Source organism: Lithobates pipiens, unplaced genomic scaffold (genome assembly GCF_037356315.1).
Source record: "Lithobates pipiens isolate NorthernLeopardFrog02 unplaced genomic scaffold, aLitPip1_a1.2 Scaffold_18, whole genome shotgun sequence".
NCBI classification, from domain to species: Eukaryota; Metazoa; Chordata; class Amphibia; order Anura; family Ranidae; genus Lithobates; species Lithobates pipiens.
The window spans coordinates 215,101,766-215,117,248 of NW_027507758.1; the positions used below are offsets into that span (position 1 = coordinate 215,101,766).

General features: G+C 44.4%; 1 protein-coding gene across 5 annotated transcripts in view; it reads right to left on the reverse strand.

Annotated features, from left to right (window-relative positions):
- Positions 1-15,483, reverse strand: part of NDUFAF7 (NADH:ubiquinone oxidoreductase complex assembly factor 7) — a 483,664-nt gene that overhangs the window by 142,868 nt on the left and 325,313 nt on the right. For all 5 annotated transcript variants that reach the window (XM_077486562.1, XM_077486563.1, XM_077486560.1 and 2 more), the window contains 2 exons: positions 15,151-15,209; positions 6,620-6,733 (listed from right to left, as the gene is read on the reverse strand). In XM_077486562.1, the coding sequence (XP_077342688.1) occupies positions 6,620-6,733; positions 15,151-15,209 (173 nt within the window). The remainder of the gene's footprint in view (positions 1-6,619; positions 6,734-15,150; positions 15,210-15,483) is intronic.

Genomic DNA, 15,483 nt, shown 5'->3' on the forward strand with positions numbered 1-15,483 from the left:
AGGTGTCATTGCTGTATGTCACGCTGCTGATGTCAGTGCTGTATATCACGGTGTTGGTGTGAGTGCTTTATGTCACGCTGCTGATGTCAGTGGTCTCTATCACGGTGCTGGTGTCAGATCACTCTATCACGGTGCAGGTGTCATTGCTGTACGTCATGCTGCTGGTGATCATCTCCTGCACCCTCTTCTTTGCCTACCCTGACCTTCCCTCTCCTCCATTGCCTTCATGCGCTCCACAGTCGTGAATTGTCACAACAATTTCACATATAAAAAAAGAATGCTTGTAGTTGTCGATCCCAGATTCACCTCATACATGTGTTATGTCATTGGCCATGTGGTGGGACTATGTTTGCACAGCTAGTAATTATTTTGTGGCTGCAAATTTGACCTGTAGGTTTGAAAAGTTTGCCTCCCATTGAAGTCAATGGGGCCTCGCGAAACGTCCCGTCGGAAGTTCGTCCATCACTAATTATATAATCTATACAGTACGAATTGAGGCTTCATCTGTAGAATTCAGACAATGCCATATTGTGCTATCTTCAAGGCCCTGACGAAGCGGCACTATCCGAGAAATGCGTAGGCCACATTTCTATTAATTGCTGGGGATTTGCACACCCTGATTTCAAACCTAATCGTACAAACTGTAATGTACTTAAGCTCGGGAAATGTTTGCAAACGACCCTCCACCACCACGTTTGAGGCCCACTATTCCCCGGGAGGCTCAAACACCAGGGTCCAGGATTGTACACATGTGTGGAAAAGAAGGATTGCCCCATAGGGGGATATAGGGGGAGAAGCACTCTGGATTATGATATTTAGCCCTAGCCCTGTGCCAAGCCTGAACAGTAGTGCACATCAGGAATATCATATCAGGGTGAGCTTTGGGGGCTCGGAGTCGATGGCTAGATGGCTAAGGGTCAAATAGGATCCCACAATGGTGGCCTCCATGGTCACAGCAGGGTTATCCTTAGGCTGAGAAAACCACCGCCGGATAGTAACCAACACTGCTGCCCAATAATATAGATGGAAGTTAGGAAAAGATAATCTGCCCATGCCAAGGAGGTAGCTGTAGTGTAGAAAGGGCCAGTCTTTGGGTCCATGAAGAAGAAAAAAAAGGAGCTCAGTAAGGGTATTACCAAAAAATACAAAAAATTTGGGAGACATACCATCTTGATTAGATTGACCCTGCCTACCAGTGTATGTGGGAGAGAACGCCATGTGGTACATTGTTGGAAAAACCAATGCAGCAGGGGGTCTAGATTCAGGGCATAGTATGAATTCAGTTCCCCACTAATCAGAATACCGAAGTACTTAAATTTCTCCACCCAACTAAGCGGGGTACCCAATGGTGGTTTACAGTGTGCTGGATGAAGCGGAAAGAAGTGACTTTCCACAATTTATTTTAATCCCAGAGAAGGAGCCAAATACGTCCAAAATTCAGAGGGCCGCATCAGCATACAGCACTATTTCTTCCTCTATTACAGTGACACCTCTAACCGAATCAAGTGCTTCGATTATGGCAGCCAGTGATTCCATAGCCAGTGCAAATAGGTCGAGGGGGAAGGGACAACTCTGTCTAGTCCCCCTACCAAGAGAAAAAGGGTCAAGACAGTGAATTATTCATGCATAGTCTAGGGCAGAAAATAACATTCAAATACATGCAATAAAGATGGGACCAAAGCTGAATTTTTGTCGGACATACCAGAAGTAGGTCCACTCTACTGAATCAAATTCCTTTTCATTGTTCAAATAGACCACTAACCCTGGGCGGTGTTCATCTGCTCTAGTCATATGTGTGAATAGTCTGCGGATGTCGACATCTGTTCTTCCCCCCGGCATGAACCCAGTTAGATGCGGATGCACCAGAGCAGTAATAACTTTGTTGAGGTGCAAGGCCAAGACCTTCGCCAGAATTTTGTCATCCACATTAAGTAGCGAGATGGCCTGTAAGAGGACACAGATTCAGGTCCTTGCCAGGTTTGAAGAACAAATATTACTGCCTCTCTCATTGAAAAATGCAAAGTTCCTGAGTCCTGTGTTCAGGCTAACATCCAATTTGTTCCAGAACTGTAAAAGGTCACTACGGTAGCTTATTTAAACTTCAATGTGAGCGTAAATGAAAACATCTCCTGGATACTTTGGCCTCTTAACCACTTGCCGACCAGCTCACTCCGATATACGTTCCCGCGGATCACCGCATGGGCGTCATAGGAGGTGTGTAAGGCCGCTGCACGGCGGGGGACCGATTGGTGTAACCGGCGGGCGTGATTGCCACCGGCCACCCGTGATCGTGGACACGAGACCCAGAACGGGGATTTGTGTGTGTAAACACACAAATCCTCTGACAGGAGAGAAGAGACAGATCTGCTGTTTGTAGTAATTACAAACAGCGATAGGTCTCCTCCCCTAGTCAGTCCCATCCCACCAGTGAGAAACACTCACAAGGGAACACATTTAACCCCTTAATCGCCCCCTAGTGTTAAACCCATCCCTGCCAGTAAAATTTACACAAAAAGTGCATTTTTATAGCACTGATCACTGTATAAATACAATGGTCCCAAAAAGCTGTCAAAAGTGTCCAATCTGTCCGCTGCAATATCACAATACTGCTAAAAATCGCAGATCACTGCCATAACTAGTAAAAATCTCTCTCTCTCTCTATAAAAAAAAAAAATATATATATAGTAAAATTTGGGGATACTAGCTCCGCGGGATTAAGTGCATAAACCGGTATAAGGTGAAACCAAAAATATATTTATTTATAATTAAATCAAAAATAAAGCTTTTCTTCAGCATATAAAACACGTAAATTAAAGTCCACTTATCTTCAGCACAAATAATATGAAAAGAAAATCACCTACAGTTCTGTAGACAGGTCTTCACCAAAAAGTTTCTTTAGAGTCCTTGCAGAGATCTTTTTTGCAGCCTCCAAAACAGCAAAGACAACAACACAGCCAGACAGCTCCCCAGACAGGTGTTCATCTCCTTCTCACCACCACCTCTCTACTACTTGCTGTCTTATAGGCTGTCTGTCTTCCTGGAGGCCGTTAACCACCTGTGGGCCAAATCCCTGTGGTCAGGGAGGGAGGCTCTTTCCCACCCAAATGTCACTTCAGAGCCTCACAAATTCCGGGTCCCAACTATCTCTCTTAAAATATAGAGAGGACCGCGAGACAGTCTTCTCCCGAAACTATCCCCGGAATTTGTCACCCATTTTGGGTGACCCCCTGAGGCCTACCATGATTCCCTTAAAGGGAGCACATCCCAAATATAGGCGCTACATAGCACCCGCCCAGGACCCAACCTTGGCTTCCTGTACAATATATATATATATATATATATATATATATATATATATATATATATATATACTGTATTTATCAGCATAACACACACTTTCTACCCCTTAAAATCAGGGGGAAATCATGGGTGCTTGTTATACGCCGATCCCCACTCCGCTGACTGTGAGTGGAGCAAGCGCAGCCGACATACACATAGCAGAGTGTGCTCGGCTAGGCTTGGCTCCTCTCACAGTCATGTCCAGTCCCACCATTGGACCTGTCTAATGTCCATCATAGGGGTGGGACTGCGAGAGGATCCGAGCCTAGCAGAGTACACTTGGCTTTGTGTATGTCGGCGGCGCTGATTCTCTCCCCTCAGTGGAGAATTTTAAATAATCAGCCTGCCTGGGCAAGGCTGCAATGATTCAGGGCTGCAAAGACACAAGGCTGCAAAGACACTGGGCAAGGCTGCAGATGGACACTGATAAGGCTGCATCGATGGGCATTTACATGTAAGGTTTTTTCCTTAAAATTCCCTCCTAAAATGTTATTTTCCTTAAAATTCCCTCTTAAACTTTGTGTGCGTGTTATACGCAAATAAATACGGTATATAATAAAAATGCCATAAATATATCCCCTATTTTGTAGACACTATAACTTTTGGGCAAACCAATCAATATACGCTTATTGCAATTTTTTTTACCAGAAATATGTAGAATACATATTGGCCCAAACTGATGAAGAAATTTGTTTCACCACTTCCCACCCGGCCAATGCACATATACGGCCGGGTGGGAGCCGTCTACTTCTGGTAGGACGTTCAGGAACGTCCATCAGAAGGAGCGGGATCACGCGCGCGCGTGCCCGCGTAGCGGCGCGATCCCGATGCGCCCGTGTCACCCGGACACGGCGCATCTCAGATCGGCAGGAGGGCTCTCCGATTGGCCCTCCTGATCACATGACGGCCGTGTCCAATCACGGCCGTCATGTGATGTAAACAAACAGCCGGTTGCTAGGCAATCGGCTCCTCCTCTCCTCACACAGAAGTCATCGCTGAGGAGAGGAGAGCAGATCGCTGCAGCCGGCTGATGATCAGTGAGTATGAGCTGTTTTTTACAGCTTTTTACTCACTGATCACCAGTCTAATGTAATACACAACACACCACACAGTATAAACACAGTCCCCACATATGTCCCCAAAACATACATGTCCCCAAAACATACATGTCCCCAAATAATAAAAACATGTCCCCCACATATGTCCCACTAAAATCACATGTTCCAATGATTATCTGCACACGTATATACGTGATCACCTGCACACATATGTACATGATCATTTGCGTACATATGTCCGTGATCACACAAACCAATTATTATACACTTAACGGAATTTTTTTTACCAAAAACATGTAGCAGAATACATTTTGGCTTAAATTTATGCCAAAATTTGATTTTATTGGATTTCTTTTAAAATAGAAAAAAGAAAATATTGTTTTTATTCCCAATTTCCGCTTTTTTGCGCTTAAATCGCAAAAAATAAAAATAAATAAATAAATACCACCAAAATAAAGCTCTATTTGTGCGAACAAAATGATAAAAATTTCATTTGGGTACAGTGTAGGATGACCGCGCAATTGTCACTGAAAGCGCTAGAGCGATGAAAGCTGAAAATTGGGCTGGGAAGGAAGGGGGCGAAAGTGCCCTGTATTGTAGTGGTTAAAAACATTTTTGGGGATATTTATTATAGCAAAAAGTAAAACATTTTTTTTCTAAAATGTAGCTTTTTTTTATTTATAGCGCAAAAAAGAAAAAACGCAGAGGCGATCAAATACCACCAAAAGAAAGCTGCATTTGTGGGGAAAAAAAGGATGTCAATTTTGTTTGGGTACGTCGCAGGACTGCGCAATTGTCAGTTAAAGCGACGCAGTGCCGCATTGCAAAAAATGGCCCGGTCATTGAGCAGGAATATCTTCTGGGGCTGAAGTGGTTAAACAGCAGCACTGGTAACATTTTTATACTGTAGCAGTATGTTGCTTCTACATCCCCTCTGTCCATACTAGGATATAATGAAAGCACCCAGAGGTTTAAACTGCCCCCACCCATGAAAAACTGAAATGTGAAGGTTTAAAGTGGATGTAAACCTGATTCATGAAATTTGACCAAAGGACATATCTGTAGTGTTTTCTTATCTCTCTCCACAGCCATAAGTCCCATGTCTTTCTGCTGCTCCATTCTTCTGTTATCAGCATGATAACTTCTGACAAGTTCTCTGAAAACCAAGATAAAACCAGCCTGAAATTTGTGTCTGGGTGGGTGCCATAAATAGATTTGCAGAGAGCTGGTCTATTCATGGCACAGCTCTGCTCATTCCTTCCTGCCTTTCCTGAAATCAGCTGTCACACAGTATATGCCAAGAATCCACACCCAGTGCTGAACAGGAAGAAAAAAAAAATCTCTAACACGTGCACTTTCAGCTTTAGACAGCATATATACATGTAAAATTTATGTAGGGAGATTTGTTTAATCTCTGTGTATCATCTGAGGCTGTTCACTTCACTGGGTATATGTGAGTTTACATCCACTTAAAGTTTTTGCTTCAGTTTATTTGAAGTGAATCTGTACAATGTAACAAGTATATGTATGCGTACATTCAAACAGATCTATTTAAAAATACACCTATAGTGAAAACAAAAGTATTAACCTATAGTAACGATTGCATTATAAGATGCCAGGCTGCACCCTGTTGGACACAAACCTCTGCTTTCCTCATGCTTCAGGATACAGAATATTTTGGGGTTCACAGCAGCACTATCAGGATAGTTATTGAAACAAGTAACAAGTCTGGAACTTTATGGTGCCTAGAAGCCAACAGTTATTGTAGCTTCATATTGTTGTCTTCATTACAAATTAGCTTCAATACCAATTTCCAGTCACCATTGAAACTATTTAGTTGTCCCTCTTGCTCAAGCTTAGTTGTTAGCTTAGATTAGGGGTAGGGAATATGAAGAAATACTTATCTTATTTCTTCTTCAGTGGGCAGATGGTGCCCTCCTTTGTGATTGTCAGCTCCTGGGAGGTGGGCACGCCCTCAACATCCTCACATACAACGCAGAACTGCTGATCCTGCATTGTACGTGATAATATCAGATAGCTTGTGACTAGGCATTTTCTGTAAATGCTGAAAAATTTCCTAAACTTAAAAAAGAGAAGGAAGGCAGCCACTACATCAAAAGGACAGGTAAGCTGCAATATATATTTTTTGGTTTTTGGGTTTAAATTGAATGCTTTAGGATTCTCCAGAAGAATAGATTTCTATAAAAGCTAAAAATAAATACCTGAACAAAGGTTTTTGCAATAGGAGAACAGCTAGAACCAAGAACAAATCTTAATTTTTGTGGAATCTCGGGATCAACATCAATCAATATTTCTCTCCATTCATCTTGGACTTTCTGTAAGGATGAAATTGTTTAGAAAAATATGTTCAGGATTTACTATTGGATCAAATATAAAATATGTTGTTGACATGTACATTAAAATTACTCTTTGTGAATACGACTGTATAATCTAATATTTTCATGAGAATTTGAGCTATGCAGTCTGTTGTGTACATTATACTGGTGCAAAAGGAAGATGGTGTATAAAATAGGATTTTTTGTACTCTCCGTAAAATCCTTTTCTCTGTAATTCACAGACCGACTCAGCTCCTCTCTAACAAAATGGGTTGTCAGCCCTATCACTAGAAATACTAGGCAAAGTTGTAACACAACACTTCAGAACTTTCAGTTCCGCCCAGGGGGCAGTCCCTAGGCTACAACCCCCACAGCCTGCCCTAGCAGACTCAGTACGTCAACAAGCAGTATAACGTAAAGAGAAAAAGGAGGGGCGGGTGCGGTGTCGGTCAATTACAGAGAAAAGGATTTTACGGTGAGTACAAAAAAATCCTATTTCCTCTTATATTCACCAACCGACAGCTCCTCTCTGTAACAAAATGGGATGTCCCCGAGCAGTGCCAAACGAAGGGTGTGAAAAACAGCATAAAAACTTCATCCACCATGGCAAGTGGGAACTAGTGAAACTAAACCCACAAAAAAAACAGCAGTAAATGTATCAAAAAACTGTGCAAAAATTTGGGAAAAAAATACTGCGCTAAAGAAATCTCTCAACAATCAGTCTAAATATCTAAAGGCTGCGATTGATAGGATGTGATACACACCTATAAAGCATATAAGTCAGGAATTTCAACCGCGCTCACAATTACAAAAATCTAAAAAAATCTAAAAACTTATAACAGAATAATATGTACACACTATAACTAGTCAAAAATTATAATACAAAAACCCAACTAAGTGAATAATAAAAATATACTCTATAACTCATACAATAATCAAGTGTACAAAAAAATATATATATATAAAGTGCTCAAAAATTATATATAAGCAACAGTTCCTCATAAAGACGTAGTAATGAGCATACAGTGGTAAAGTGCACAGAATTTTTGTGAACAATCAGAAATATTATGAATAGAGTGCTCAAAAATTATATACAAGAAAACAGTTCTTCATCAAGATGTAATCGTGGGCATAACAGTCCAATAATCATAAGTGTTTCTTCTCGAGAAATCCTATGCGGGTGCAAGAGAGAGAATTTCCTTCACCAACACCGTGCTGATAAATGGTAAAAATGCGCGCTTACCAAATCCCAGAATCAGAAAGGCATTTGATATCAGAAATCTTAGGGGTCATCACACAGGGACATCACCTCGTTTTCACGTGGTTGGACCATTCATAAAAGGCAAGCAAAGACTCCCATAGCGTAAAACCTTAAACCAAAATCTTTTATTCCATAATAAAGAACATACTCACAAACATAAAGGTCAAATCAGCGTTAAGAAAAGCCGGCCGGCAAAGGAAACGCCCAAATGTCACGTGATTTGCGTCAAGCACGTCAAGACCACCCAAAAAACAGCAGTGTGTGGAAAAACACCACCATATAACTGGGCATCCTCAACATGAGTGATCCCCAAGACCCCAACATTGCGGAAGTAATGCAACAGTGCATAAACACAACAGTACTGCATTTTTATTGAAAAACCAGGAAAAACAAAGCTTGCATATCCAATTGCAACTACACGGCCGCCTGCAAAACTTTGCGGCCAAAACAGGCATCAGCCGATGCACTGGAGTCTACCTTGTAGAACTTGGTAAAAGTATGGACAGACGACCAGGTCGCCGCCTTACACACCTGAGCGACCGACGTTTGGTGTCGGAAGGCCCAAAACGTCCTGATTGCCCTTGTGGAGTGGGCCGTTACCAGAAAAGGGGGGCACCTGCCCTTTCAAGGCGTAGGCTTGTACTACAATCTGTCTGATCCACCTGGAAATGGCAGGATCATTCGTCTTGCGCAAAAAGCCGAGCTTCTGCATAAAAAAAAAACTGACCTATGGGCCCGTAGTGTTCCTAGGTCTTATCTCCTCATTAGGCAAGAAAAACCTGAGTCTGCTAGGGCAGGCTGTGGGGTTTGTAGCCTAGGGACTGCCCCCTGGGCTGAACTGAAAGTTCTGAAGTGTTGTGTTACAACTTTGCCTAGTATCTCCAGTGATAGGGCTGACAACCCATTTTGTTACAGAGAGGAGCTGTGTCGGTCGGTGAATATAAGAGAAATTCAATTTTGGTTGCATTTTCAACAGATGTATGGGCGGCTTTTCTATTACGTAAATACTTACTTATTTTGCCTGCCATCAGGACTGCTAGGAAGCTTGTTTACTAATGCCCGTACATACGATCAAACAATCCGGTGGAAAAGTCCGGCAAACTGTGTAGCCTCCGGCGGACTTTTTTTTACCCAAAAGTACGGCGGACTTAGAAAGTAGTTTTGCACTCCAATCTTACCGCCGGGCTTGCATTTCAGCGGACAATCCGGCCGTGTGTGTGCCAGTCCGCCATACTTTTGAAATGAACGGGCTTTTCCCGCCTGGAGAAAAGTCCGCTCATTTTGAGCGCGTCTCCAGGTAGCCGGGGCCAGCGAAGGAGTCGGAAGAAGAGGGCGGCGGCGGCGGCGAAGAAGAAAGCCGGGCTCCTCCGTTAGCAAAAGAGCTAGCAGAAGATAGCGGAAGAGTCCGGCGAGAAGACCCCAAAGACGGAATTCCCCCGGAGCTGTGCAATAAACTATGTTAACCCTTGTGTGTTGTGTTTTATTTTTACTTTTTTCCCACAGGTGAATGGGTAGGGGTACATTGTACCCCATACTCATTCACATAGGGGTGGGGGGGCCGGTATCCGGGGGCCCCCTTATTAAAGGGGGCTCCCAGATTCCGATAAGCCCCCTGCCTGCAGACCCCGATAGCCAACGGCCAGGGTTGTCGGGAAGAGGCCCTTGTCCTCATCAACATGGGGACAAGGTGCTTTGGGGTGGGGGGGTCCCCCCCTTCCCCAAGGCAACCCCCATGTTGAGGGCACGTGGCCTGGTACGGCTCAGGAGGGGTGGGCACTCGCTCGTCCCCACCCCCTTTCCTGGCCGGCTGGGTAGCGTGCTCGGATAAAGGTCTAATGTAACCCAAGGGGGGACCCCCAGGCTGATTTTTCGGCGTAGGGGTTCCCCTTTAAGTCCATACCAGGCAAAGGGGCCAGCGACGCCTCCTTCGCTGGCCCCGGTTACTTGGAGACGCGCTCAAAATGAGCAGACTTTCCTCCGCGTGTGTGGGCGAGTCCGTTCATTTCAAAAGTACGGCGGATAGTCCGTCTGACTTAGTACGCCATATTAGTCTGCTGAAAAAGTCCACAATGCATGTCTATTGTTATCATAAATATGAGACAGCTGATAACAAATTGATTGGGAATTGCATGCACAAGGGCTACCACCAGTGGTGGACATACCCTACAAAGGGCCCCTGTTCAAATTTAGGCCATCTTATTCTTTTAATACTTCGGTACAAACACATTGAGTATCAATAAGCAGACAGATGCAGTGGAAGAGCAGCTTTTGCAATGCAGTTCACCCTCCCAAAGTCCATGATATGCAGCTGGGCTCACATCTCATTTGCTTACAGATAAAAGACGCAAAGATTAAACTGTAAAAGCATTATGCATGTCATGTGCTGGACCAGCAGGAATGGACTCCTTGCCCGACACCATACAGATATTATGGTTTTGGAATCTTTTACAATGCCTCCCCCCACTTCTCACTTACCCAAGAAGACGTGCCCACGTCAAGGTAAGCCGAAAAGCTAAGGTCTCAGCACCTGTCTGCCCAACACCTCATATGAATTGCCCCATATGCCGCAGAGGGCTTTTATGCCGTTTCATGATCTGCACAAATAATATGTCTGCTTCTGGCTGCCACCATTTTTTGCAAACACTCCTGAGTCAACTGAATCAGGTAAAAAGTCAGTTGACCAATGTGGATGCTCAAAATTACGCTCTATGGCTCCTTTAAAGTGTTACTAAACCCACAACAGTAAAATCAGCCTGTATATGCAGTAAATCATGCTGGTTATACTTATGTGGAAGTTAAGGGGTTAATCCTCTGCATTGTGTTAAAAGGCTATTTGTTTCTGTATGCACAGATCCCCTGTTCGGATAAGACAGTTCATGGAGTCAGCCTGCACATGCTCAGTTTAGTGTGTATTGCTAGAGGGTTTTTCTTTTCTTAGGATAGTGCATGTGTTCAGCACTGGGCCAATCGCCACTGTCCAGACAGAGGGTTAGGGGTCCCGCATCCTGATAAGACAGCCAGCGCAGTATAAAAACTCCTCCTACAAGCTTTAACTAGGCACTAATAAAAGGCACAAGTCTGATATATACTGCTGATGAGAAAAATAGAATTTTTTGTACTCACCGTAAAATCCTTTTCTCTGTAGTTCACCGACTGACACAGCTCTTTTCTTATACCATCGGGTTGTTACGCCACCTTCAGGAGAGGACTAGGCAGAACATGTTAATATGTTATAATAAAACTAGAACTTTCTAGTTCCGCCCAAGGGGCGGTCCCTTAGGTAACAACCCCCCAGCCTGCTCCTGCAGCCTCAGTACCTCAACAAGCAGTATAACGTAAAAAAAAAAATAGGAGTACAAAAAATCCTATTTTCTCTTACGGTAACCGACTGACTCAGCTCCTTTCTTTTACCATTGGGATGTCCCCAAGCAGTGCCAAAACGAGGGGTGGGAAACCGCATAAAAACTTCACCCACAATGGCATGTGGGAAACAGTATAAAACTTCACCCACAAAAACAGTGTGGGAACAGCATAGAACTTATACCCACATAAAAAAGTGCTCCTCAATCTGGGAGTAACTATCTTACAAACCGCCTAAAAACTTGCGGTAACAAATGCAACAGTTCATTTATTTAAAAGTAACTGTTTTTCACAAAAAATTGCAATTGCAAATTACATGGCCGCCTGCAAAACTTTGCGACCAAAACAGGCATCAAGCGATGCACCGACATCTACCTTGTAAAATTTTGTAAAGGTGTGAACAGATGACCAAGTCGCCGCTTTACACACTTGAGCAACAGACGCTTGATGTCAGAAGGCCCAAGACGTTCCAACTGCCCTGGTGGAGTGGGCCGTGACCAGAAAGGGGGGCACCTGCCCCTTAAATGTGTAGGCCTGTACTACAATTTGTCTGATCCACCTGGAAATGGTGGCCGACAAGACCGCCATGCCTTTTTTCAGACCAGCCACCGAAACAAACAAGGAGCCTGACTTCCGAAAGGGAGCCGTAGCAGACAAATACACCCTTAGGGTAACGGTGGGTGCACTGGAGGAACTACATGTCGCACCCCTAGAACAAAAGTGCTCATTAGAGATTTCCTAAACATAATTGGGATCACAGAGTCTGACAGACCACGGTTCCTCAACACCTGGCTCTAAATAGCCATGCCGTTAAAGCCAGCGATGGTAAAGCAGAATGAAGAATCAGACCTTGTGACAGAAGGTCCTCTCGTAACGGCAGTCGCCATGGGGCGTCTGCCACCAGGCACACTAGGTCTGTGTACCAAGGATACTGAGGCCAATCTGGGGCAACCAGAATTACTGGGATCCCTTTGACTTCCACTCTGCAAATACACCCTCAGGGCCCCGACAACGTCCAGGGAATGGAGGGCCACCTCTTTAGGATGTGACGGCTTAGGTAACGCAATGTGTTCATTGATGTGTTACGCCAAAACCACCTTCGGCAGAAAAGAAGGTTGCGGACGCAACACCACCTTATCCTTGTGGATAACCAGATAGGGCGACTTGCAAGACAAGGCCGCCAGTTCTGAAACCCTCCCGGCCGATGTAATGGCCACTAGAAAGACCACTTTCTGAGAAAGAGTCAGCAGAGGGATCTCAGATTTTTTCAAATGGCGGTTTCTGAAGCGCCGATAATACCAGGTTCAGATCCCACGGGGGTAACGGTGGGCGCACTGGAGGAACTACATGTCACACCCCTTGAACAAAAGTGCTAACTAGAGAGTGAGATGCCAGGGAACCTGTGGATCCCTGGAAGATCACACCAGTGCCCCAGACTGCAAAGGGAAGTCATTTATGAGACTCAAAGCTCTCCCCCAGAGGCACTGCACTGTCTGCAGGCGAACCGGTTGCAATTGCCTGGATTGTGGGGGAAGAAACACCAGTTTCTGAAGCCATGCTGACCCCCTACCCTGTCTGCCACCTGTTGGGGACTTAGGACAGTGATGGTCCCACCCTCCTAACTGCTGCAGGCTGAGGGGCCCCTACCGCAGGACTCACTACCCTGACCGAGTTCTGCGCTGTCCAGCTAGGTGTGCCTGTGTCAGCTCCCAGATGCTTATGAAACAAAACCGCACTGTGCTGAACCCCACTGTACAGCGATGAAGAAAAATGTGTTAAGGCTTCAACAAAATGGCCGCCGAGCATCCAGTATAGTATATACATAGTATATAGGACATAGTCACAGGAAAAATGGCCGCTGCACTACAGCAAAACGGAGACAGGGCATGCTGCTCCCTGTCACACCAAAAATGGCCGCCGAACACTGTATGCCAGGAGGGACAGTGAAAAACAGGCAAGGGAATGCCGGTAAACAGCTCTACAGCGATCAGCAGACACAGTCAACAGACACCCAGGGGAGAGACCTACAGACATCCAGGGCACAGCTACCCAGCGCAGACCCCACTCCAGGTGAGAGCCCCCCCCATGGAGCCCCTGTCTATGGCACACACACCACTCAGCAGCCCATGCAGCATCCCCCACCGGGGGGGAAGATAGGGAGGTGAGGGACCCCCAAATCGACCTCCCAGGGAATGCCCAGCAGCTCAGCCCAACCGAGACAGGGAGAGCTGTACTTACCAGTCCTGAAGAGCTTGGAGACATTCCATCACAGACCCACTCTCCGATCAGTATGGGGTGGCTTCTGGCCCAGCACAGTGACGCAGACATCAGTAGCCCGGTCATATGTGTGCCCCGGGGCATTACGCCCACCGGCCGCCCCTGGAGGTGGGGACATTTTGTGGCCGACCCAGTGCGGAGCTCTGGTCTGCACATGCTCGCTGGCCAGGCTGGGGAGACTACAAGGATAAGGGCATCCAACCTGTCACCCAGCCGGCTTTTGATAGATCACAGGATCTTTAATCTTGCGCAAAAGGCAAACTTCTGCAGAAAAAAATCCACGGACCGATGGGCCCACAGGATTCCCAAGTCCTTCTCCTTCACTAGGCAGAAAAAACCGAGGCTGCAGGAGCAGGCTGGGGGGTTGTTATCTAAGGGACCGCCCCTTGGGGGGGAACTAGAAAGTTCTAGTTTTGTTATAACATATTAACATGTTCTGCCTAGTCCTCTCCTGAAGGTGGCGTAACAACCCGATGGTATAAGAAAGGAGCTGTGTCAGTCAGTGAACGTAAGAGAAAGGTATTTAGCAGTTTATATTTACTAAAATGATTGCATTTTCATGTCCTGTGTACTGTGGGAGACCAGATATACTGAATGCAGGGTCGTGGATTTAGTAACACTTTAAGCTACTGTAGAGGGTCAGCCTGGGGCAGGGTTAAGAGGGAGTTAATTGAAGAAGGCAGGTACTTCCCCTTCAGACCTGCTTATGGTCAGGTGTGCCGAAAGTGTCAGTGTGGAGCTGTTGAGTAGGAGAGAGAGAGACACAGCAGCACGCTGTGTGGAAACGTCCATTGCTGTATGGTGTACCTGCTAGGTGAGCTTAAACCACAAAAAGACTGTAGCTCTATTTGGAGCCATGAACTGTTACCTCTAAGTCTGTGGGCTGATGAACCGTGAGCTGTACCTGTGTGCACATCCGTGTGATAAGACAAGTCTTTCTGGTCTTATGTTTTGTTTTTGCTGTTTTGCTGAATAAAAGCCAATTTTATTTTACTGGACTGCCTCTGAGCCAGCTCTTCACCCCTCTGATCCCCTACACTACAAATGGTGCAAGAAGTGTCTAGTCATTAGCATGTATGCTTATGTGCTTAAATGTATGGGCTTACATGTTTATGTCACAATTGTTTTATCTGCAATAAGTTGATTACTGTCTCAGGACTTATGGCTAGCCTAACAGTGTTGTAGTAACAGCTGTACTGAGATTGGAGAACTCCAATACTGATGCATGAACGCTTGGGTATTTCCTTATAATACCAATGTTGGAAGTAACATAATGATAGCTTAAAGAATGAAAAAAATAAATAAAAAAAAAAGGTTCCATGCTTATAAGTTTATGTGTTGTGTGTAAGGCATTTGTGTATATAGTGGGTCATAATAAAATAAGGTTTTGTCTTTTGGCCCTGGTGCTGCAGGACATGTTTATTATGCAACGTGGTGAAAAGGTTGAAATGCAGTTTAATTTGTATGTGCTGTGTACACAAGGACTTTTTAATTTTTTTTATTAAAAATAAATTGGTACCTGAAATTTATGTATGGGCAAAGCATCAAAAAATTCATGGGCAATGTAAAACGTGTAACCTAAACAGAAAAGAAAATATAGATATAAAATATATATAGTTATATATATATATAAAAAATCATCATAAATATGAAGTTACATCTAATGCATGCCAGTTTTAAAGTTAGTGTGAAGTGATTTTTTTTTTTTTACCATTTCCTAATTATTGTTTATGATCAGGACAAAAAAAAACAACAGTTTTAATTGGATAAACATAAATAATTAAGGAATTATTATTATTATTATTATACAGGTTTTATATAGCGCCAACAGTTTGCTCAGCGCTTTACAACA